The sequence below is a fragment of the Stegastes partitus genome, unplaced genomic scaffold (assembly GCF_000690725.1).
Source record: "Stegastes partitus isolate 25-593 unplaced genomic scaffold, Stegastes_partitus-1.0.2 Scaffold2284, whole genome shotgun sequence".
NCBI lineage: Eukaryota > Metazoa > Chordata > Actinopteri > Pomacentridae > Stegastes > Stegastes partitus.
In genome coordinates this window covers 919-26726 of record NW_007580015.1, presented here as the reverse complement: position 1 = coordinate 26726, position 25808 = coordinate 919, and the positions used below count along the sequence as shown (strand labels likewise).

General features: G+C 39.6%; 1 protein-coding gene across 1 annotated transcript in view; it reads left to right on the top strand.

Annotated features, from left to right (window-relative positions):
- LOC103374562 (TNF receptor-associated factor 2) overlaps nucleotides 1–4459 on the top strand; it is a 12981-nt gene extending 8522 nt beyond the window's left edge. The window contains exons 8-12 of the mRNA XM_008304667.1: nucleotides 235–321; nucleotides 607–801; nucleotides 1485–1662; nucleotides 2446–2594; nucleotides 4222–4459. Of these exons, the coding sequence (XP_008302889.1) occupies nucleotides 235–321; nucleotides 607–801; nucleotides 1485–1662; nucleotides 2446–2594; nucleotides 4222–4440 (828 nt within the window). The 3' untranslated portion in view covers nucleotides 4441–4459. The remainder of the gene's footprint in view (nucleotides 1–234; nucleotides 322–606; nucleotides 802–1484; nucleotides 1663–2445; nucleotides 2595–4221) is intronic.
- The last annotated feature ends 21349 nt before the right edge of the window (nucleotides 4460–25808 follow it).

Sequence of the window (25808 nt, the reverse complement as noted above, 5' to 3'; positions counted from 1 at the left end):
GAAGTAACTTTTAATTTTTTTTAACATGTCAAAATAACAAACAACTGGAACCTTTCCTTGCCATACTCGAAACACCTGAAATTCCACTGATGTTCGAGGCCTCAAAACTTGGTGATGAAGATAAAAGATGTAACCTGCTCCCAACCCCAAATTAATATTCATCCAGTCCCTTATACAGCTGAGTAGAGGAAACGTTTTTCCTTCACCTTCCTCCTGATGCCTCCCATTTTGCAGGTTGAGAAGGAAAAGATTCACGACCACGAGCGCGCCTACGCCTATGAGCACCTCAACCTGCTGCTGCACTACATTATGGGCATGAAAGTGAGCATGGAGGGCCTACAGCCCCAGGGACTGGAACTAGCCGGACACAAACTGGTGGAACTCCAACAATCCCTCAGGGAACTCGAGGCCAGAGTCTCCCAGCTCAGCACCACCTCCTCTGGGCCTCCCGTGCAGGGAGCCGCCGCCTCCTCCTCATCCTCCAGCTCCGGCCCTCCCGGTCCACCCACCTCGGCTCCTCTCCCTCCACCTCCCACCCTGGCTCCCACTCTCTCTGTGTCTACCTCCTTCACGCCTCTGCCCAGCTCGGTGGGAGCAGCGCTGGAGCTTCAGCTCCACAGCGAGAAGACCAAGGTGGCCGAACTGGGCCGCAGGTGCACCGAACTCGAGGTGAAATCCGGCACGTTTGAAAATGTGGTGTGTGTCCTGAACAGAGAGGTGGAGCGGTTCGCCACCACCATGGAAGCCAGCAATCGTCAGCATAAACTGGACCAGGACAAGATCGAGGCCCTCAGTAATAAGGTACAAGAATAAACAATCACTGAGGTGATTCTCCTCCTGCTCTGAGTCATGTCTCAGTCAATCTGAACACACAGACATGATACACATATTTCTAGATTCTTCAGGACATTGTATAATAATCAGCTCCAATACAGCTCCATCAATCTACAAAAAAAGAATTATTCAGTATCATAGTAATGGGAGAAAAACACATATTTACAAGTTTATTATTCTCTGAGATTATCAAATCATAAATTCGTGAGAAAAAAAAAACAGAGATTAAATTCATAAATTTACCAAAGAAATATGAGAAATAGATTCACTTTGCAAGGCTGAATCAACTTCATCACAACACGCAGCGTCGTTTGCTGTGTATCTTCTCTGCAGTGGAAAAAATTAAACATTATATTGTTTATTTGAAATTACATTAAGCAATTAGAAAATACTTGTGATGTTCTAATAACTTAGGGAGTTCCTTCTCAAAAATGTACAACTTTAATGTCAGAGAATATTCAAGTTTTATTTTTTGTTCATTTAGCACTGTAATCCCAAAAAAGATTTTAATATTTACCATTTTAAACTCAGACGATATCCCATTTCCCCACTAAATGTATAACTTTAATCCTCATATGCTGTTGTAGACTATTACAGTTCAGTTACTTCTGGCTAATATTAAATAAACCACGTGTGTGTTTATTTTCCAGGTGCGGCAGCTGGAGAGGACGGTGGGGCTGAAGGACCTGACGGTGGCTGAGATGGAGGGCCGGCTGAGGGAAATGTCCGCCACCACCTTTGACGGCGTGTTTGTCTGGAGGATCTCAGATTTCGCCAAAAAGAGACAAGATGCCATCGCAGGCCGAGCCCCTGCCATGTTCTCACCAGGTAACATCGTCCAGTTGTCACACAGTAGACTTCTTCACAGGCTGTGGAAATTGTGGACACAGCTTCTAACTGTTTAATGAGATGGAAGACTGCAGTTTGCTTTGCTTTGTTTAAAACTATAGGGATCCAAGGAGGCGTTCACTCTGACTAGTTGTGTGTTAGCATTCACAAAAGACCACGAGAATGTTGTTGAATTTAGCCGTGTGGCAGGTGAGGACACCATATACCACCATATAAAATGGTATGCCAACACATGGAATCATACTGACAGTCACTGATTCACTTTAACGATATAATGATAATCGATTGATGACATGGTCAACATCGGTTAAGAAACAACTATTTCCTTAACTGGTAGTTTGTGTCACTGATGCAAATTTGAAGCATTTTCTTTACTACGGGCAGCTCTATGTTTAAAAACACAAAGAAGCATGGGAATGTCAATGTTTAAATCCAAACTGTTAAATGAGTTGTTTTTATGGGGGGTTAGCTACCAAAGGACCACCATGACAGACACTTGTGTCATTTAATGGCCTCTGGTTAGTGTTCTCAGACCGTTACAAGACCTTGTGAACCAGTACAGTATTTCTGCGGCTGCATGGTTGACAAAGTTGAGCCGCTCTGCAGTAAACATCCAGCGTCTGTGGTTACAGCTGACCTTATCGGCACATGGAAACTTTGTTTACTTTAACAAATATGAAGTACTGATTGTTTTTGTGGCAAACTGCTGGTTAAGAAAATAGTTTAGAGTTTGCATCCATATTCTTGTCGTTTTCTTTCCAGCCTTCTATACCAGCAAGTATGGCTATAAGATGTGTCTACGGATCTATCTGAATGGAGATGGGACGGGGCGTGGCAGCCACCTGTCCTTGTTCTTTGTGGTGATGAGGGGACTGAGTGACGCTCTGCTCAAATGGCCCTTCAACCAGAAGGTAAAAGATGTAGATAAACGGGGATATTCATTAAGGATTTTCAACCTCTTTTTAGGTAATGAACACACAACTTGTGTCCGTTTTTATTTAATGAAGTACCACAGCCAGATGTTGCATTACTGAAAATCACCTGTTTTGTCCTCATGCAGAAAAATATGCACGATCAAGTTATTTATCTGTAGCTCTACATCAAATACAACACAAGACAAAAAAACAGAGAAGAGCAACAACAACCACTTCTTTTTTTTAATTTATTTTTTTAAGAACACTTGTTGCACAGTATTATGTATTGTGTAATGTCATGTACTTTTTGTCTATATTGTCTCATATTTCTGAAAGGAACTTTTTTTCTCCTGGTTTTAAAATGTAATTAGCAAAGACTCATTGAGGGTAAGAATTATTTTAAAAAGAGTGTCCTGACCCAGACAGACATATAGATATAAAACTATTTAAATAAGGTTTGTGTGTGTGCAGGGCTCATGTGAGTTAGTCACAACATGTACATTGGAATGTTTCTGCCTCTAAGTTTGGTGAAGTTGCTATAAATAATTTAGTCAGATCTTCTCTTAAAGATTTGGGCAACTTTGTAACTCGCTCCAAACAAAGGTGGCAGCACACTCACATGGCATTTTTCCCAGTTCAGCACAGACTCTGGGAAAACATACCAGAAATACATCCTGGGACTTAAGACAACAACTTCCCAGGCTTTTTTGACAGATATAGATCAGCAGATATAAACAAAGCAAACCAAGAATATCTTCATAAATCAGAGCATTCCAGTGGACTGGTCTATGGCTGGACAAGGCAGACCATCTAACTCCAGTGTTTAAGTCTGCCATGAGGCTTAATGACCTCCAGTCAGTACATGTGTTCAATCAAGTTGGGATCAATAGGGCCAGTGTTTTTTATGTAACAGTGGCATATGTGATGTATTATATTCTGCAGCTTATTAGTGCATCCATCCATTATCTATACACCACTTAATCCTCACTAGGGTCGCAGGGGGCTGGAGTCTATCCCAGCTGACTTAGGGTGAAGGCAGGGGACACCCTGGACAGGTCACCAGTCTATCACAGGGCTACACTTAGAGACAGACAACCAAGCACACTCACATTCACACCTATGGACAATTTAGAATCACCAGTTAACCTCAGTATGTTTTTGGACTGTGTGTGCAAACTCCACACAGAAAGATCCCAGACGTCCTAACCGGGATGCGAACCAGGGAGCCTCTAGCTACGAGGCAACAGTGCTAACCATCAAGCAGCCCTGTCTTAGTGCATAACCAATAAAAATGTACCAAATGTATATTGATATTGCTGCACATATAAAGTAACTTATTCAATTTTACAACATGTGTGACAGCAAATAACAATCAGTTATAAATTGCACTTACTGGCCCCTAGCCTTATTAAAGGATTGGGCTTGATACATAACTTCTGCATTAATTTATTTATACTTCAGTCATTTTTCATCTTCCATTTAACATATGATGGCGTATTGCCATGAAATTTGAGCCACGTTCTATCTTTTTTCCCAAATGACTTGTTGTATTTATATTTTATTAAATATCATGAACCATTATTGCTCCAAACATGTAAACACAATCTCTTCTCTCTCCTCCCAGGTGACTCTGATGCTGCTGGACCAGAGCAACAGGGAGCACATCATCGATGCCTTTCGACCGGATGTCACCTCCTCCTCCTTCCAGAGGCCTGTCAGCGAGATGAACATCGCCAGCGGGTGCCCGCTCTTCTGCCCGCTCTCCAAGCTCGACGCCAAGAACTCTTACATCCGCGACGACACCATCTTCATCAAAGCGATTGTGGACCTCACCGGCCTCTAGGCGGCTCCGCGGGGTGGTGCAGTTTGGCAACCAGGCAGCTCTTTGACCATTAAGGCTTCATTCCGGCTCAATTGTGGTCCCTTTAGGGCTCTGCTCGGGCATCTCGCTGTCCCCTGCAGCTTTGGGGTGACAGACATGCTTGCGACTGTGTGCTGCATGTGGCCGCTCAGTCCAGACGGCGTCGGCTTTGTCATACCTGGTGGTGTGTGTGTGAGAACCGCCGTCATCGCTGTATATTTTGGGTGCAAAACCTTCTTTCTTTTGATATCACAACATCGCCCCTATGGTGATGCAATCAGTTCTGCACATAAGTTTTCAGTTAAAGGACACTGAAGCGAGCAGCAGTGCCGTGTGGTCAGTGCAGTGTTCAGCTGAAGCAGAGATGTTATGATGAAGAGTGAACAGTGTCTTTTTTTAAAAATCTCCCACCTTTGAAGGGTTGGGATGTTGCAGAACATGCAGACTGTGTTAGAGCAGGATTGTAGATTACAGATAGTTCATGTGATCATTCTGATAAAGCTGGCAGTAGACTTGTAATAGAGTTAGAACGTGGCTTGATGCTTCTTCTTGAAGATTGTGGATTTTGTGAGCTTCCAGTGTCGAGTGAATTTGCATAGACAAACGTGGAGTTATGTTATGAATAAGATTACAGGCATTCTTTCTTTTGGGTTTTTGAGCAAAATGCATGCCGCTGGCGTTTTAAGTATAAAATTGCTCCTTATTTCGACTGAGCTTCACGAAGGTTCCTCGTTTGTTGTTAAACTTGTTAGTGAATTAGCCATCCGTGATGGTGGACATTGCCTGCATGTCTTTGGAACCAGGCTATTTACATGTAAAGTTAGTGTTGCGTATTTGTTCCTATTAGGGGTCGGTGGTTCTGGTTGGTGGTTTGGTACATCTGTGGAAGATACAGTGGAGTTACCAAGGAGTCAGGGCAGCTTGCCAAGTCAAGCCTGAGGCATAAAACTTACACGTGTTTTTGTCTCTGACAAACATACATGGCTGGAGTTTTCCCCAGGATATGCTCACTAGCTCACATCTCAACACATAGTGCTGTGCCCCACCACAGATTGAGGTCAACACAGATTCCACGAAATGAAGGAATTGTTCGTTCCTTGTTTTCTGTCCATACAGTTTACAGTGCGTATGTGTTTCTGCTGCTATAAGATAGAATACTGATGTGAATCTAATATATATGTCGGTGCAAATATACAAATGTGTGTGGAGGTAGAGAGGCTGGAAACAAGAGATTGTAATACATTGTTGTAGGGCCATTGTTGACATTCTTTACTGCAGATTGATGTTCAGTGCAGCCCCAGATTAGTGTTGTAGTGTGCTCTCACAGATTTACAGCAAGGCACCACAAATCCAATTCAACTAAACTGAGATGTAATTTTTCTACCAGAGATTGCTGTTACTTAGCATGCATGCTGAGGTTTTAAGGTTCACGCTGGCCTGTTTGGAAACCAGTCTCGACCTGTATTGAAACCTCTCTGTGCATGGGAGGCTTCAATTCATATTCACTATGGAGTTTCGCACTGGTTTACCCCGTGAGCCGCGCGCGAAAGCATTTATTTGTATTTGTTTGGATGAAACTAATCGCAGAATAGTTATTATGTTATATCTGGCGCCGCGTCTGCTCGACAGTCGCGGCCGCCTATATTCATAGCAATTTATAAATATGTATCTTTCATATCATAATGTTGAAATAATCTATATATCAATGTTAATATACACAAGATATTATAATAAACATAGTATTACTGAATACCTTATTAATTCTATATCTATATACCAGCTTTTTGTTTGATGGTTTGAACAGGCCAGGACAACCCCATAGGATTCTTTCTAGAGTGCAATATATGATCAGACATCTCGGCTTTAAGGGTTCACAGAGGTCACACTCGACTCATTTGTTGCCATTTGTTTACATTGCTCATTATGGCGCCGAAGAACTGCGACCAATTTTGAACTCTCCAAGGAAATCCGGTGCTTTCCTTGTCATTTAACATGCGCTACATGGGAATCTCTAGTCAGTGGCTACTCATAACTGGCTGAGCGGGCTTTTAGAAGGACCATTTTAATGTGGAGGAGGTCTTGCTATATACAGTAAGTGGGTTTCTATTCTTAACTTTAAAACCTTTCAGTGAAGACTGAGCATGTAATAAGTGGGATTACATGAACTTTTTAAACCTTGAGTGTTTTTCTGTAACGTGCCAAAATCAAATATTACCTCCATATACTAACGTTGTGCAAGTTGTATTTTATGTTCTATGCTAAAATATGGTGCCAAATAAGTTTGTTTGTGTGGGAGTGTGTGTGTGTGTGTGTGTGCGCGCCATTTTAAAATGATGCATGGGGTCATTACTTGTTTGCGCACCAGAGGAGATCATTACGACTGTCCCGAGATGACAGAAGACCCTCCGGAGGTTTCTGAATGTAAGCTTTAATTCAGTTTTTTTTTTCTTTTCTTTTCTAAAAACACAACAGCAGTTCTGTCATGTGATGCAGTTGACTTGAAGCGACTTTATTTGTGCACTTTGTATTGTTGGTTTGTCCGAACAGGGTATTTCATTGAGTGATTTATGTACCTTGAAATCAGAGCCATATATATATTCTGATGTTGATAATTGATGTATTATGCTACGAAGAAAAAAAAAGAAAAAAAGAAGAAAAGGAAATGCAGTATGTAATAAAGTTTGTTGGTTTCAGTCTGAGTGAATCTTTAGTAGAAATGCACCCTAACAGTTGTGGGAGTTTCAATAAAAGTACCAATGTCCTGAATTCACATCCTGCTGAAGTGGAAACACAGAATATTTTTAGGTAAATATACATGAAGCATCAAAAGTAAAACATGCATTGTGCAGAAAAATGGCTTTTTGATTGACAACTTATTCAATTGTTCATGTTAATGCATCAGTACTATTGCTTAACTTGACAAACACACATACTTCTGGCCTAATTTTACCGATGTGTTGCATGTACCCAGTTTAATGTGAATTTTACTGTTACTTATTCACTCAAAGGAAAATATGGTCATTTGAACAAGCTCAAGTTGACGTGTACTTGACATTTAAAACTGCAATGTAAATTAAAAATCATTAATAGTTGAGAGGGAATGAAGAGAAACAGTCTGCAGCTATCATACATTTAGTCTGAATGCAAACTACACCCTGGCTTTCAGGGGACTTTTTTCCCCTTTTATGCTGTCAGAAAAAACACACACAATTTATAAACCACTTGGTTTTAGCCTTTATTTTTCCTTATTCCTGTTAAGAGGAATTAGAATGATTAGAATAAGAAAAGAGATGAAAGCAGAGCTGCAATTGTTTATGAGCCAATTAGCTGTTGGTCTGTTTAAAAAGTCCTCAAATGTCTTTTGTCCACAACCCAAAGACATTCAGTTTACTGTCACAAAGCAAGAAAGAAACCAGATCATATTCATATTTAAGAAGATAAAATCAGGGGATTTAAACTTATTTTCTTATAATATAATATAATATAATATAATATAATATAGTTTTAGCCACAGCAATCAGAATCATTCCAGGTGCTACCAGTAAAAAGTTTTTCCATTTCAGTACACACAGAAAAAAATATGTTTTTGATCCTCGTCTAAATTTTCTTGAAAAAAAAAGGTGCATAAAACAGCATTAGGTAATGGGAACTAAAACACACTCTGTGTCAATAAAAAAAAAACCCAAAAAACAAAAACTTGTATCATACTCATATTTCAAATTTGAACCCAATATCTGTAAAACTGATAATTTGACACCATTTTATATACTGGTATGTTCATGCGTTTCATAGAGGGACTTTAGTTTTTATCCACATCTATCCAAATTGGAGACCACTGAAAACGAATGGAAAAAGTCCAATATCTTTTGAATATTTGAAACTACAGACATCAATGAGGGCTCTATTGTATTCTATATTATGGTATTCTATCATACTGTTAATATTTTGAGGAACACACATGATGTTTTCAGGGGACATTTTGTCTCGTGTCAGGTAAGACAAAAGCAACGCTAATAACAAGTTTATACAATCTAATATCTTTAGCTCTTTGGTTTTAAAACTATTATCAAAATCAAATTTTGTGAGAAGTCTTGAGGTAAATTCTGTCTTTAGTGAACGTGCTAACAAACACCTGAAAGACTGGAAACTACTGTTTTAATCTTTAATGATGTCTGTGAATCTTATTTCCTTACCCTAAAAAAATGTATCTGTAAAATAAAAAATGTAGTTAAATAAGAAGTACAACACTCTTTTTGAAGTATCATTAGACAGAAGGTACAAAAGACCCCAAAATGTTCCTAAATACTTGGAAAACTGGACTCAGAGTCACTGTGCACCTTCCCTCACTAGAGGGCACTGTGTATCTCTTTGTGAATTTCCCTGCATGTAGTCACTCACTGAACTAAAATAAGACCCTGAACTGGAATCATTGTGCTGCTGCAGGAAGGGTCATTTAGATGCAATCTGCCTTTTCAGATAAATCTAATATCGGCCTTTCACTGCTGAGACTGAACTGTGGCATCTTCATGAAAGTAGGCACACAGAGCAGCTCGACCCTTCAAACAACACGCAGCATTGTGCACAGCTGGTAGCCGTCTGGATGCTGCATTTAGAAAGAAATATTAATTTGTTTCCTTCAGCGTCTGCGGTGCACAAAGACAGCGCTGTTGTGCTGCTTAGGACTTGTTGTACTGAACTTTTAGGGTAAAACAGGACAAATCTATTTCTCCTACAGTAGTCAGGTTTAATGTATATCACAAATGTCACCGTTATATTAAAGTTCGATCGCTTGTGTGAGTCACAGAGTGTAGAGGAAGTGTTCCGGTGTAACTATGGTTACCTTTGCAGGATGTGGTCGAGGACAGTCACTCACTTTCTTTGACTTCCTGCAGCCCTGTGCAGCTCAGAACTTTTCTTAGAAACACATTTATTTCATTTAGCGTAATTTAACACACACACACACACACACACACACACACACACACAGACATCTAGAAACACGCTGCCAACAGATGTGCATACATGAATAAATAATGTATAAATCTATCTGTTTATCTATCTTATTAATGCATCAGTATTTATAACTAAGGATGAAGGCTCATAATGGACTTTTTTCGAAGCTACTTTCAGGATTTTGTGGATGTTTATCTGTAATATATTACTTTCAGTGGTGGAAAGTCACTACACACAGTCAAATATTGAACCTAAGTACAATTTAGGGTACTGTACTTTTATTATTTTCATTTTACCACAAATCCTACCCCTACTTAGTTACATTTCAGATGCAAATATTGTCTTTTTTTTTTTTACATGACTACATGTATTTGACAGTTCAACAATTAAATGTGTAAAGTTTTTGAAATGCAATGTATTAGTACAGATGAAACAATGAGAGGTGCATGAAGTAGTGTCATCATATTTAAACATTATTCATACATTAAGTAGAAATCCCCCTGTAATATAATAATGGGACATTTACAGGAGGTGTCCTGCTTTAGTGTGTAGTGTGTACTTTTACTTTTCATTCTTTATGTTACTTTATTGCTTTAACTTAACTAACATTTTTAATTTAGGACCTTCACTCGTAATGGAGATTTTTGTTTTAGAGTTTAACATTCTTGTACTGCTTTTTTAGGTTCCCAGTCCTTCTTAAACTATGAGAAAAGACAATAAGCCAAAAAATAAAGTATAACAGCAAATACCTTAGTAAATGAAATCACAAAATCTCAGTTTAGAGTCAGTATGATGCTATTCACTGTCTCTTATCCACCACTGTAGCTGCCATTACTGCTGCTGTTTAAATGCTTTCCTGTGCTAATATCCAAAGGGAGACCTTATATAAGTAGCATCATGCACAACAATTCAGACTATTCACAGTGACATTTGAGACAGCGACAGCTGTTTCTTTGACTAGTCAGGATGACTTTATAGATATCTGGAATAAAACGTCTGACTAGTCATAGTGTCATCAGAACTAGTCAGAATGATGTCAAATGTTAGAGCAGTTCACCATGAATACCATCCTGTTGAGGAATAGAAGAGCCTATTCTTTAAACTATTGAAACATTTGGCACACATTTTTATTTGAACAACTCAGTCTTTGGTGGTTCTGTAATTACACGGCTTGACATCATTATCAGATTAGTTGTGCAGCACTGCTACTAATGATGGCTCCGTTCTTTTGTGTATCACAATAAAACCAACATGCATTTGAACTGGAACATCTAATTCCAAAGTTCTGTTTAATAATTATATCTAATTTGATTTTCCGTCTCCAACACGTCTGCAGTGAAAAAGGTCAGTTTCGGCTCCTCTGTTGTTCTGCATCACACTGTTGTTGGTGATGTTTTTTGAACTTACTGTGTTGGATGCTTCTCAGTTTAGCAGCACTATGTGACACTTGTAATGATAAAAAGACGGTGGAACAGCTTTGTTCTTCTGCACCTGTAGAACTTGGACCACTGACAAGGACACGGGATGGAAATTTATCTTTAGCACTCTGGTGAACCGGCGATGCAGCTCGTCCTTGTGTGCTTCTCAGGGGGTGACTGCTGACAGGAAAACAGATGGAAAATTAATGAACTTCTGACACAGAAGAATCCACTTGTCCTTCTGCTTTCCATCTTTAAGGTGAAACTGTGGAAATAGACAGTACAAACAGGTGTAATAGCACTCTGTGTTCTCATTAAACACGTGTGGACGTGGAGTTTGAACACTTTCCTAAGTTTGTGGCTGTGTCAGAAACAAACAAACAAGAAAAACAGGAATTAGTTCAAACCTGTTTCGTTTCAGGGAGCTATCCATGAAGAGTGGTTGAGGTTAGAGCTGATATTACTATTATCTGTACTAGTGTATGTGATAATTCCCAGGAAATTTCATACAGAAATGTCAAAGATGTATTTTCGGTTATCAAGAAACTTCGTTTGTTCACCAGAGAACATTGACATAACAATTGCTACACTGTACAGTGTCCCACCGAATGCTTTCAGTATTTTATACTGCTTATACTGTGAAACAAAGAAAAATATATTTGGCTGATTGTGGCACTTATGATGTTGACCAAAAAAAGGAGCCTGAAGTCGACACATATGATGTTGGATTGTTGCAGACATTAGACATTGTGATATGCCTGGTACAACTAAAGGTACATTTGTTTGGACAAATATAATGACAACAACAAAAATAGCTCATAAGAGTTTAACTTCAGAGCTGATATTTAGCTATTTTCCATGGTTTTCTTAATAATAACCCAAATCACTTAAGTTCTTACATCAATAGCATTGTGCTGCCAAAAGCAGTGCTTTTAGGCATTCCATGTCTTCTTTTCTGTCTGTTTTAGTCACATGATACACACAGGAGTTAGCACTTGACTGCATAACCATTGATTCTGAGGACTGCAGCCATGCGTCTTGGCATGTTCTCCACCAGCTTCTGACATTGTTCTGCTGCCATAGTAGCCCACTTCTGTTGCACAAATTCAAACAAATTTGCTTTGTTTTGAGGCTTGTGGTTCTCCATTTTGCGTTTGATGAGTTTCCACAAGTTTTCAATGGGATGAAGATCTGGTGATTGAGGAGGCCAAGGCATGGTTCCAATGTTCTGGTTCTTTAACTGACCTTGCTGTGTGGCAAGGGGCATCGTCTTGTTGGAAAATCCAGTCATTGGAGGCAGGAAAGAGTTTTCCAGTTGATGGAAGAAGACTGTTTTCAAGAGTAGCCCTGTACATGACCTGGTTCATTCACCCTTCACACTATTGCCTTTGCCCTGTTCCACCCATACTGAAACAACCCCAGATGGTCACTGATCCATCCCCATGTTTTACTGTAGGGGCAAGACAGTCTGGTCTGTAGGCTTCTCCAGGCTTCCTCCTAACCAGTAAATTGGCTGGAGTGAGCATCAACTGAAAATTGGATTCATCACTGAAGAGAACCTTAGCCCAATCATCAACAGTCCAGTCTTTGTGATGCCCAGCAAAGAGTAACCAGACTTTCCTCTGCCTTTTGTTGATGAAGGGCTTCTTCCGTGCCCTGTGTGACTTCAGACCAGCTTCAAGAAGTCAGTTTCCAACTGTCCTTGCCAAACAAGTCACATTTCTCGACAGTGCCCACTTATTTTTAAGGTCCCCGGAGGTCTGATGATGATTCCTGATAGAGATGCGCCGAAATTACAGTATCGGATGATTTCCTTCACAGTGGTAACTGGCCGATCCGATACCGCCACACACACACAACCCTGCCTTCCGACACACCCACGTGTTCGTCTGCTCATTGGCTACAAGTTTACAGCTTCAGAGAGTGTCTGCAACCCGACTGGTCGAATCTACTTGTGCGTACCGGGTTGACTGTCTGAGACACTCCATTGGTTCTTCAGGCTGTCACTCACCCCCAAAGCCCTCCTATTGGCCAAACTAGGTGTCAATCAAAAGCTGAGACGTCCGTCTAGCTGCCTAAAACAGATTCAGCCTGGTTTTGCCAGAAGAAATGAATAAAACAGCCGGAGCTGATCTCAAGCTGGAAAGACATTACTGCGGAATTTGTGCCTTTGAGGATCTAATACGTTTTACGGACCGAATTATTTTACGGGACAGAATGAGACCAAGCTGGTGAGGAATGAGCGATGGTTGAGCTGCAGAGAGCCTTCAAAAGTAAGAAAACTTGGATTTTAACATTTTGCTTTTCTGTACAAAAAGCTCTTTGTGTCAACGCTGTGGTTGCTGCAGGTCAAAAAGGTTTATATCATCGGAAAGAGGAGACTCTGAGCTTTCATTTGATGTGTATGTTGTCGGGAAACGTGATTGTGGAGCATGCGCACATCTGGCTGTAATGTGTTTGGAAAGTGGTCACGTCCCGCCGGCGGGATGTGGGAGCGGTAAGGGCTTAAAAATACTCTTCTTAAATATATATATTTTAAATTGGAAGTGTATTTTGAGTGAAATCACCCTTTAAAACTACGTCGCGCACCTGAACTAGAAGCCGTGCACTTATACGGCCGTAGAAGACGAGTCCAGCCCTCTACCAGCAGCCTGTACGTGGCTCTCCGGCTCTGCAGACAGAACCTTCCTATTGGATCCGATCCCGCAGCAGGTCACAACGTTTCCGGCCTCAGTTACTACTGCTCATGCGCAGAGCCGAGAGCGGCTATTAGTGGTCCTATTATTTAATACCAAGTTTTGGTAATGTAACCTTTAAATTGCAGCTTAATGTTGCTGTGTCATTGTGATCTGTTCTAAATATGTGAATGGCACTGAGTGCACACTGTAGTCTGACTGCAGCTCAAATAAAGCAGCTACAGTTTCACTTTGAGACATGCTTTTGGCTGTTTTTTCCTTTCTTAGAAGAGCAAAGTCTATGCTTTAATAGTATGAGGCTTTTGATAAAGCCATCTTAAACAAATGTATCCATGCAAATAAGGTATTTCCAAAGAAGTTTAGGAGGAGAGATGGTATCGGTATCGGCAGATACTCAAAGTTGAAGTATCGGTATCGGTATCGGAAATCAAAAAGAGGTATCAGTCCATCCCTAATTCCTGACACAGGAACGGATGAGTGCACGGTCATCTTGTGAGGTAGAAAGACATTTCCTGCCGTGACCAGCTAGGAATTTGGTAGTACCATGTTGGGCTTGTTTTTTCTTGGTGGAATGAACGGCTGTCTTGGAGATCTTCAGTTTTTTCGCTACCTGTCTCTCACTTGTGCCAATTTCCAGCAGTACCAAGATGGCTGCCTTTGTGGCTTCATAGAATTCTTTTGTTTTTGGCATCATGTGAGAGCTGACAACTTCTGAGTTGTGCTACGGCTTGAATGTAAGCAGGAAACCACTCTAGACCTTTACATCTGCAGTGCTGCTTATGACATGAAATGGCCTCTTATATACCCTGGGAATACAAGTAAGCTTAAGCATGTCAAATAGGACATAAGGTATGATGTAATCAGCTGCATTNCTTATGACATGAAATGGCCTCTTATATACCCTGGGAATACAAGTAAGCTTAAGCATGTCAAATAGGACATAAGGTATGATGTAATCAGCTGCATTTTTTGTTGTGTTCATTGTATTCTTCAGGTAATATACCTTTAGTAGTACCAGGCATTAAAATGAACAAGAAATTGAAGAAAACAAGGGTGTTCTAATGATTTTTTCCATCACTGTATTATTATGCCTGCTCTCATTGCGATGGCCAATGCAGACCAAATGTAATGTTGTGCAACATTTCCAAACAAAACTACAAACTTGTCCCCTCACAGGAGTTATCTTCTTATCAGTGTTCATTTCGGGCCTATGCCAATCTTGAAACCTTTATCTGCCAATACCGACGGTGATGCTGATATCAGTTTGTATCCCTGTTTAGACATCATGTACGACTATACGTCCAAACCTGTCCCCTACATTGGGCCAGTGAGAAGCTGGAAGAATGACATTGTGTCCCTTGTTTGGGTCTCAACTAATTAAAATCACTTTGACCTGTAGAGGAATCCAGTGGAAAGAAGCCATGTTTTGGGTTCACAGCGTGGCCACTGCGTGCATCTGGATTCATGTGGAGGTTTATGAGGGGGAGTCAGTGAAAGCTGCTATAAGAACGTAACTGAGCATGAAGACACACTGTTGCAGCAGTGACCTGTCATTGAGAAAGTTCTGACATCATGAACAGGTGCTTTTCAGGTAAAGAAAACAGCTGTTTTGTGTCCAACAGCGCAGAGCAGTCATAGTTAGAAATGAAGGAAGGAATGCTGTGACTGCAGTACAGTCCTGATCGCTATTGGACGTATTCCCATAACTTAGGCATTAACATGATGTTATAGTTAATGATATGTTATTATTAATTTTAGGAGTTTGACTGGAATTCTTCACTTAAATTGCTCATCATAAAACAACACATTTGTTGGGAACACTTGGCTGCTTTCCTCTGTGAATGTTTAAGTGTCTTGACATACAGATACAGTTTATGGCCGCTTTCTAGTTCACTTACAGACGGCTGATGTTCTTGGCAGGAGTTCCTCTGCTTTCTGCTCCAAAGAAAGTTTATGTAATTCCCACTGAATATATTTTTCATTGAAATGCTGTGTTTGTAATAATAATCATGGTTTATTTAAAGCCTGTGTAGCGCTGTTCAAGCTAAAGCATATCGAACTTCCCAAAGAGGACATAAACAGAGTCAAGAAATAATTATGGGATTAGAAATTTTTAAAAAAACAACGTTATAATAATAGCAGTTTCTACACTTTACGCTAGGATGTTATTTTGAAATATTACATTTATATTGGTCCAAATTGTTTTCATTACATAACTATTAATAACGAATGTGTAATTAAACTGTCATTACCATAAGATTGATCAGAATCAATCAAGATTCACTGTGCATATTTTAAACAGAAGGATAGTTAGTCTCAGAATCAGTGATGGGAAAAAAGTTGTGATGCATCCTTTAAGCACACTAACACAAGTTATCACTGCGGAGGAGGACATTTCTGTGAACTCTTTTTATTAAAAATAAAACATGAGGATCTCCATATGAGGTGTGATCACAAGGTTCAGAGAACTGTGCTCATAAAAACTAAAAACTAGACCAGATGTAAATCTAGCCACCATCTTGCACAGTGATAAAGGGCATCCATAATGGGCAAATATGACATTAGAACACCTTATACCAGAGGCTTCTCGGTGCATTGCTGCTTAGCTAAGATCCAAACTGTAGTGTCTATCATAGGCAGATGTTCAGCAAATCAGGCATTTGGAGTATAATTTTATTTTTATCTTGCATCTTCCAGTGGTCACAAAAACATGCGTAACACAGGTCCAGCTATTGATGGTGCAGCATGCTGACTCTTGACAGTCCCTGCTGGCTCAGGTTGCACACTGTGACAGGCTCAGATTATCACATTTGATGGTTTTGATGCCTGTTTACTTCTTTTATCTTGATTCCTACAAGGAGGTGATCAGACTCTTCATGAGGCTCCTGATGTCTTACCTCGAATTCAGCTATATCTGTTCAGTAAAGCAACACTGTCCTAACTCAGAACCATAGTTTCATCCCTGAGCTCAAAAAAGATAAGAGATGAACACAGAAAAAAGAACATACATTTGAATCTTGGTTATATTTTACAAATAGTTGGGATCGAGCGCACCATGCTGTGTTTTGGACTTGGCTTGAACAAAACAAGCAATGACAAAGCAGTAATCCGTACATAAACCAGGCACTGTGAATATAAAAAACATATTTGAAAACCCAGACACCTCACTACTTTGGATTGCTCTGGTTAAGTCAGGCATTAAGCGCTGATGCCAGCAGCATCCTTCAGACTAAACAACCAGAATAACAAATGTATTATTTGGTTTTGTGGAACGCACTGACCTCATACAGGCCGTTTGATCGTGACTCTTCTCCGAGGTATTTATTAAGGTTTGTGTGTACAAATTTATTTCAGATTTACTTTGTGTATCTTTAGTCTCCGTGGAGGTCAAAAATCAGCTGCTACACTTGAGTAGGTCTTCTCTATAAAATGTGCCTAAATGCCAAAGAATTACTTTTTTTTTTAAAAGAATACCAACAAATTTATGATCATATGAGAAACAATAAATAATAAATCCTTACTAGTGAAAAGTTAGAGTTGGTAATCCTTTTCTTTGTTACTTGAAAAGTTATTTAAATCGTATAATTAACAATAAAAATAGTTTGCAGCTAATATTAGCCAAATAGTTTCCACTTTTTAAAAATGTTTCTAACCTCAAATAAATGTAGGATTCAGTTAATTCACAATGATTAAAATCATATCATATTTTATATGTATTTAAATTAAAGCTGAAACGATTAAACAATCCAATGAGTGGATCCCACAGAAAAGCAAAGGCAATAAATATGACGAATTTTAAACTACCAAAAAAAAAAAAAAAGTTCTCCAAGTTCTTAAATGCAGATTTTAGTTTGGTAGTAAACTGAATACATCTGGGTTTGTGCTCTCATTATATTCTGATATTCTGATATTTTGTCAACTAAATAATTAATCAAACAAAAACCTGCAGAATAAATGTAGTTAAAATAATGGTTAGCTGGGGCTGAAAGAGATGTTTTCCCCATTTTTAAATGGTATGCACAGTTTATTCAAAAATCTAAGTTCAGTAAGTACTTCTCAACATCAAAACAAACTTGCTAATAAACTGACATTATTTCAGGATTATCCATCCTTCCATCATCCATACACCGCTTAATCCTCACTAGGGTCATGGGGGGCTGGAGTCTATCCCAGCTGACTTAAGGCGAAGGCAGGGGACACCCTGGACAGGTCACCAGTCTATCACAGGGCTACACTTAGAGACAGACAGCTAAGCACAATCACCAGTTAACTTCAACATGCTTTTGGACTGTGTGGGAGGAAGCCGGAGAACCCAGACAGAACCCACGCTGCACGGGAGAACATGCAAAATCCCAGGTATCCTCACCGGGAAGCGAACCAGCAACCTTCTTGCTGTGAGTCAACGGTGCTAACCACCGAGACACCTTGCAGCTATTTCAGGTTTATGAATAATTTCATAATTAGTGTCAGAGACCATTTAAATAAATTAACTACATGATAATTTTTTCTATAAGCTACAGTATTATTTGATCGTGCTAAATTTCTTGCTCTCCTCAGTTGTTACTTGCACAAAGACACAAAGTTCTCATTTTTAAAGGTCATTAAAGACAGAAGTATCTGATGTTTTTCATTTTTTAAATCTAAAACGTTGCACAAAGTTCATACACATTATTTCATTTGTCAGATAGATTTGGGTGAAACTGAAGACACTAAATCGAGTCTTTACAAAGTGTGGCCTGAACAGAGGTTGAATGTCTCAGCTCCAGCAACTCTTCTTTTCTTTTCTTTTTGTTTGTGGTTTTGGCAGCCATCTGTGTCGTTTCCCGTACACTATTTCATTGTCTTTGTCCTCCTGGAGACTCAGCTCATCGCTATATAAAGCAGAACTACTCATAGTCACATTACAGTACCAACAGCTGATGTCTGATGATGGCAACATTTTAAAGAGTCTGCGTAATGCGACTTTAACCAGACGAGAAGCCGAAACACTCGTCTCGTCTCCCTGATGTGTGGCTGTTTGAAAGACTGCGGCTGCTGAAGTTAATGAAGTGCATTTATTAAAAATGAAGTGAGCGGTCTGCAGGGAGGAGCGAGGTCTGGACTTTTAGGTCAAGAATGTGGATGATGTGTTGGGTGTCCAGAGGCAGTCCTGCATGGTCCACTCCAGACTGAAAGAACTAACTGGATTTTTGTACAGATGTTTCCTGAGTTTTCCTGTAGCACCACCACACTGATATTGTCAACATTTAGTGAAATCACATATATGTTTATAGGTGGTGTGGGTACAAAGAATTCTGATGCCTTCAGTTTTCCTTCACCTGCAGTGAAATATCTCAACATCTGCTTCAGAAATCTGTCCAGACTTCATGGCTCACATAGAGTCACAGTGGTCACATTAATGAGAGTACACGAGGTTTAAATAAACCATAATTATCCTTTAACTATCCTGTATTTTTGTCCCGCACTACCAGCATTATAGACTTTTATTGAAATATCTCAGCAGTTATTAAATAAACTGCAATGACTCTGGTGATTCCATGATTGCATCAAGTCAACATTCTGATTTGTGAACAACCAAATACCTGCAAACTGGTTCAATTCTTATCAGTCTCACATGGACTTTTTAATTTAATTTATTTAATTGTTTTTTTTTTTAGCAAATGTTAGTGTAGTATTACTCATTATGAGCAAGTCAGCCTTCATCTCAAAGCCCTACTGTGTCTACTGTAAAGACCAGCTCATGGTTTCCATGACTCTGGACTCTGAACACTGACAGTGGATGTGCATATGGTTTCATTCATACCACAAACTAATTATGCAGCAGTCAGCTATGTAGACGGACCACATCACCGCTCACACTGAACACAGAAAAGCACACAAGGCTCCCATTGATTTTTCTGAAACACTGGCTGTAGCGTTTCGTTTTTTACAGGAACTAGTTAGAGATTGGTCTGTAGCTTTAGAGCTGCAACAGTTAGTCAGGTAATCAATTGGTTGTCAACTGATAAGTAATCAACATTTTCATAATTTGCCCTGTGATAGACTGGTGACCTGTCCAGGGTGTCAGCTGCCTTCACCCTAAGTCAGCTGGGATAGGCTCCAGCCCCCCCACGACCCTAATGAGGATTAAGCGGTGTATAGATAATGGATGGATGGATTTTCATAATTCGGTAATCAAGCAATTTTTCTAGGAGAAAGTCTAAATAGTGGGATTCCAACTTCTTAAATGTGATATTTCTATGTTTCTTTTCTTGTCTATGACAGTAAATTTATTATCTTTGGGTTGTGGACAAAGAGAGAAAATAATTGTCTTAAAAATAAATAAAAATAAAATATTGGCTCGTCGCAGCTCTATGTAGCACTGTGTCATTAATTATTTCTAAGGTAAGACGAGTGCAGTGAGGGGACATAGAACCTCGTAGCAAACCACAGAGTTTGAGCACAATCAGTGGAAGACGTATGCAATCAAAGCCCCTCCAAAGTCAGACAGACACTAAGTCAATTACAACTTTTTTAATGATGAATTTTGAAGGCAAATCTCTCATGTAGCTCCTTCTCGTGAAAAACATGAAGTTAGTTTTCTTGAAACACGGGTCACTGTTGCAATTGTTGTGTGGTTCTTGTTTCTGGGTGTTTTTTTGGGCGTATTTTGCCTTTATTAAACAGGTGAAGTGAGAAGGTCGACTGAGCCCCTGGTCTGGTTGAACCAGACCAGGGGCTGAAACACTCATCTCGTATCCCTCATATGTGACTGTTCAAAAGACTGCTGAAGTTAATGAAGTGCATTTATTAAAAATGAAAAGAAGAAGGTCGACAGAAAATATGGTTGAAGGACAGATGTCTGACATGTAACACAGGTCCGTGGATGGAATCAAATCAATGTTGCTGCAGTTATGCAGTGTGTGCTGTAAGCATTCAGCGACCAGGACACTCCATGGTATCAGATTTTGGGCGGCAGAGAAGCTTGTATGGATCCCCAAATTTATGTCACACTGACCCTTCGTAAAAACCATAAATTGGCTATAAATGCACCTTGAAGCTGCAAACATATCTGTAGACTCATTTTCTCAAACTTCTGTCAGCAAACACTTTGAAAAAGAATCCACTCCTGTTGACGGCATTGTGCGTTTTTCATAATCTAAACATTTGCTCGTGCTTCCATGGCTGATGTAAGCTGCCTCTGTCTCACTGAGATGAAGACGTATTTTCATTTTGACAGTCATCAAGACATTCCTGGTCTGCAGTGTTTGTTGGCGGTTAGACAAAGAGGGATTAGCAGGAACACCTGCAGTGTCTCTGTTTATTTAATATTCATCTTTTGAAAGTCATATTCCAAAACTTTAAAGCACGCTTTGCAGCTGCCAGGAAACACTGCAATCAACAGAAAACACTTTGGAATTGGCTCATAGTCCAGTGATCGGTCGGCCCTGGACGATAGCATGTTTGGTGAGCTCCAGCAGGTACAGTAGGAGTGTTGAGCAGACACAACCAATATGTTGGGAGGTCGAGGAAGGAGATCAAGCTGCAAACAATTCCAGGTATGATCACAAACATCCCCTGGATTTTACAGGAGCCGCAGTTTCCATTCCAGCGTCCAGGATGCTGTTTTATTGCTTGAGATTCGGCCTGATCTGAAAAAACATGTTGCGGGAAGTGTTCAATAGAAACAATCTGTATCTTCATGATTCATCCACAAATCATCTGCATAATAATTTGAAAAAATGGAGCTGAAATAATGAGTTATTTTATGAATCAATCTAGTAAAAATTGTTGCACTAAATATGTTTGAGTTTGAAAAGATGACGACACCTGGGTCATTTTCTGTAATTTTTACTAGATTCATTTATGATTTGAGTCAAGAAATGTAATTGCTAATTAAGATAATTAGTCGCCACCCTCTTGTAAAGTGAGTTTTACTGGCTGCAGTAATAAAACATTTTACAAACCTTCTACACAGCACATATATTCTTCATGAGGATGCCAAATGTAAGTGTAAGCGTCCACACATGAATCATTACAGCGGTCCTGCTATGTGATGACTATGAAAACACTTTAACACAACAGAACTACTCACGAGAACCTTAGATAGGCAATAATGCTTTCAAACAAGGGCAGCTGGTGCCACATCTTTATTACCAGGTCTCATAAAGCCTGAATCTATCCAGCCCTTCTGAGATCTAACCATCTTTATATAACAGTCTTTTTCTTCACACCAGTCCACAAACCTCCTGCTATTTATTGCTGTGCTATTTATAACACTCAAGAGCTATTTTCACAGTCCTGCACATTTCAGGATGTTTGCACAATCTATTGCTCACTTTCATTCTCAGTAATGTTTGCAGTATCTGGTTCTGAGTATCTTTATGTTTCTGGTCAGGACTAACCACAGAGGTTGTTTCAGTACTAGTCTGACTGCAGGTATGAGGCAGCTGTGTTCACACCGCTTTCTCATCCCTTTCTGCTATTTATGTTTTGCTGTTTTTAAAATCTCCTTCACTACAGGAAACAACCTCTAGACAGCAACCTGTGACAATAAAGATACTGAGTTTTTAGATTCCTGCAGTAATGGCTTTATTTTTGTTGCTATTAAATTAACTCATTTACTTCCATCTAAATGTTCAACTAAACTGATTGAGCCTTGCTGCATTGCTCTTCTAGAAATAAAGTGCAGATTTTTGATTTCCTCTTGAACAGCTGACTGGCTGGTTAAATGTTATCTGAACATGTTTTTTATGTTTTTCTTTTTTTGGTCATATAGAACCCTAGAGTTAAATCAAACCTACGACTCTACATGAGCGCCCTCATTTCCTCCTGCCTCTAATTGTAGGACGTTCTAACAGTGATGAAGCTGATCCAAGCCTCTCTTTGCTCCGTGTTCACCATCAAACAAGATGACAGTTGTTTGAGGACTTGGCTGCTAATAACACAAACACAGAAGATCCGAGGTTTATGTGTTGGATAGCATCCTGCTCTTGTCTGTTACTATGTCCCACATTAGCTGACTAAATACTTGTTAGGATTGTAATGAGGTCACTCCCTGAGGTCGCGTCAATACATAATTAAAAAGACAGGATACAGACGTACTTCTTTAACACTCAGCAGTGAACCGTTGCGGTGTCAGGAACTGCTGCTCTATAGTTCTGGGTTAATAACTGTATATGAGGACAGAACTATTAGTTCCTTTGGGGGGCTTATAAAAGACATCTTTTATAAAATTGTAAAAAAAAAAAAAACAACTGCACATCTTTGCCACTGTGTGCAGGACATTTAGCATTAAAGAATCATTCCTAATCAAATGCTCATTATTTTAAAGCATCCTGTTAAGGCTGAATGATGACGGGCTGCTGGTGTCAGACAGTCTGATGTCAGCGGCTCCACTGGTCGACCAGTTACTCATCTGCAGCTGAATCATTGTCCACATGGACAGCAGTGAGCTTGTTCATCAAATACTCTTTCAGTCTGTGTGTCTCACTCTTCCTGAACTGCTTCCAAAACTTACGTGTATTTGAGCCTCAGTTGATCACTTTTGTAGAACGTTGCTTCTTTTAACGTGTGAAGTGTGATGATAGGATGTAAAATGCTTAAAGACATGGTTCTGATTGTTTAAACATTAAGTGAATGTTTTGCTTTTCCTCTTACTGACTAGCGTCTGTTGGTTCTGTGAGAGGCTGCTTGGTGTAATCAGGAGACACCCAGCATGCTCCTGGGTTACTTAAGGGCGACTGCAGTCTAATCGCTCTTCTTCCCTCCGCAGGTAACTCACCAATCTGGTTACGGTTTAGTTTCTTCGTTTAGGGTGTTTGTATTTACAACACTTGCACAGACATAATTCATGCATACATCACACACATACAACACTGACTGTATATATTCTCACAACCCCACGCTGGTTTGGCTTTAATTTGGTTTAAGTGAATAATAACCAGCTGTGATTGTGATGCTTGGCATTTCTCTCCTTTTGTTGTGGCCGTTTTGAGCCAGGTCCTAACACTAAGTAGATTCAAATTGTGTTAAAACAACTGTGCAAAACCCCAATGACTCCTGTATGTAGCAAAGAAAAAACTGAAGGACCAACACATTTTTAGCCTTTTTTGTTTAAAAGCGTTACTAATCCATCAGTCCACTGATCACTGCAGATCTGACTGTGTTCATGTGAGCTGATGTCTGACGATGATGCCTATTTACAGCAACTCTTCAGTAGTGAAACTTAGATCACATGTAAGTGATGCTCCCAGTTGCTGGGAACAGTTTGCTTTAGTAGTTTTCAAGTCTGTCTTAAAACAACAGTCGTCTGTATGAACAATGAGACCATTGCTTTCTGTGTGATTGTTCCTTCTGTCCATCCTGATCAATTAAAGATCCACTGTAATGGCAACAATAACTGCTGTTCATTTTAAAATGATAAATAATTATTAAAACTATCAACCAATACGATACTATCACTAGCCCTAACCCTTTTTTTTAAAAATAAATAAATATTGACACTCTTGAAGCTATAAGGCCCAGCAGTTATTAAGGCTAATTGAAAGTGCATTATGACGATATCTTTAAATGGCCATTATGAACTGAAGGAATGATTGCAACAAGCAGAAACTATTTTTTTCTTCACACAGACACCTGACTATGACCTCATCTGAACATCCAAAACCATCTCTACCATATGTAGCTAGACTACATCTTATTCCATACAGTAAGTTTTGATTTGTTGACTGTTTCTCCAGTTGTCAGTGGAAAGCACCAGAGCAACATGAATCACTGAACAAACTGGAAACAGTGGCAGTGATTCTGAGGCCTGTAACCAGGCTCACGGTGTGTTTGCTTCATTTTTTGTTGGCTGTTCAGAGACTAGAAGGTATCCATACTGTCAAACCTGAACCTGTCGACCTTATTTTCTCTTTCTTCTTTTGTCTTTCTACTCTGAAAGCAGCCACCTGTGGACTGGTACAGTAACTACTTCACATCAGATGAGTCTCTGATTGATGGCACTGAATGTGCTGGAATCAAATATCATTGACTTTAAAAAAGGTTTGACTTCAGTATATTGTGCAAAAGAAATCCCCACAATCACTACTGCTGTCACTGTGAAGCTAAACGTATCTTATTGGAACTCATATATGCATTTATCAGCTTTATTGTTATTTCCAAAATAGATTTCTCTCTCCAAAATAAATTGCGGGTTGTGCAGCTCCCAGCCCTGGAGTGTATTTTATTAGTGTTGTTGGATCAGGTATCCGTGTTAAACAACTTCCTGACAGAATGGGAGGGTCCTCCAGGCCTCCAGGGGCCTTGTTGTGTTTGGAAGAACTCCTGGAGAAAAGAGAGGAAGGTTTATAGTTGGAGCTTTTATATCTATTACGCAATGAAGGAGGTTGCCACAGGACAGACAGAGATATTGGTATCCTGATAGATGTCTACCTGCTCTCCTGGTCCAGCAGTAAATAAAGATGAGGATAAATCAGTGCGGCTTTAAGATTTAATTTCTTCCGTAAATGAGTGCATTACAACTGCTGGCAGGGTTTTTAGTAGATTTCAAACATTCCAGACAGCAGAGATCATCACTCTGGACTAAGAGCCACAACAGCTATAAGCAGTCAGCTGCTGGACCACATCCACCATCCTTCATGCTGTTGTTACTGCTGTATATTTCTAAAGATGCTCCTAAGAAAGCACATTTTCAAGCGGCAATTATGTTTCATGCAGCTGGAGAATATGGAGCAACATCAAGTTGTTGACAACTTTACAACATAACAGCAAACTTGATGTGCTCATTAGAGAGAGTCTTCAGTCTTGGTGGTTTGCCAACATTTCAAACAGTGTTAATGAGAACTTGTCTACTTAAAAGATAAACACAAGAATTTCACAAGAAATTGAGATTTCCATTTAAGGGTGTCAATACATAGTCTGATACTTATTCATTAGATAAATCTGACACTAGTGGTGCTATTAACCACAATTTTGACTTCAATACAACACCTGCCTAAATATTGATACCAATGCTGAAACAATACCACAGCAAAAACCTAAAGTATCAGGAAAATCAAAGGAGCAGTAGATGACAGAACTAGTTAGAAAATGTGACGATGACAGTGCAAGGCAATGGAGGATGTGAAAAGAAGCCATAAAACAACAGGAGTGAATTATTGTACCGCAATGTGTTCCTACATTTTTATCTCCAACCAGAACTGGAAGAACTTTTCATTAACATCAGCTCTTTACATAATCACATCAAGGACCAACTGAAAATAAAAGAGCTAATATGAGGGTAATATTGCAATAAAACTAT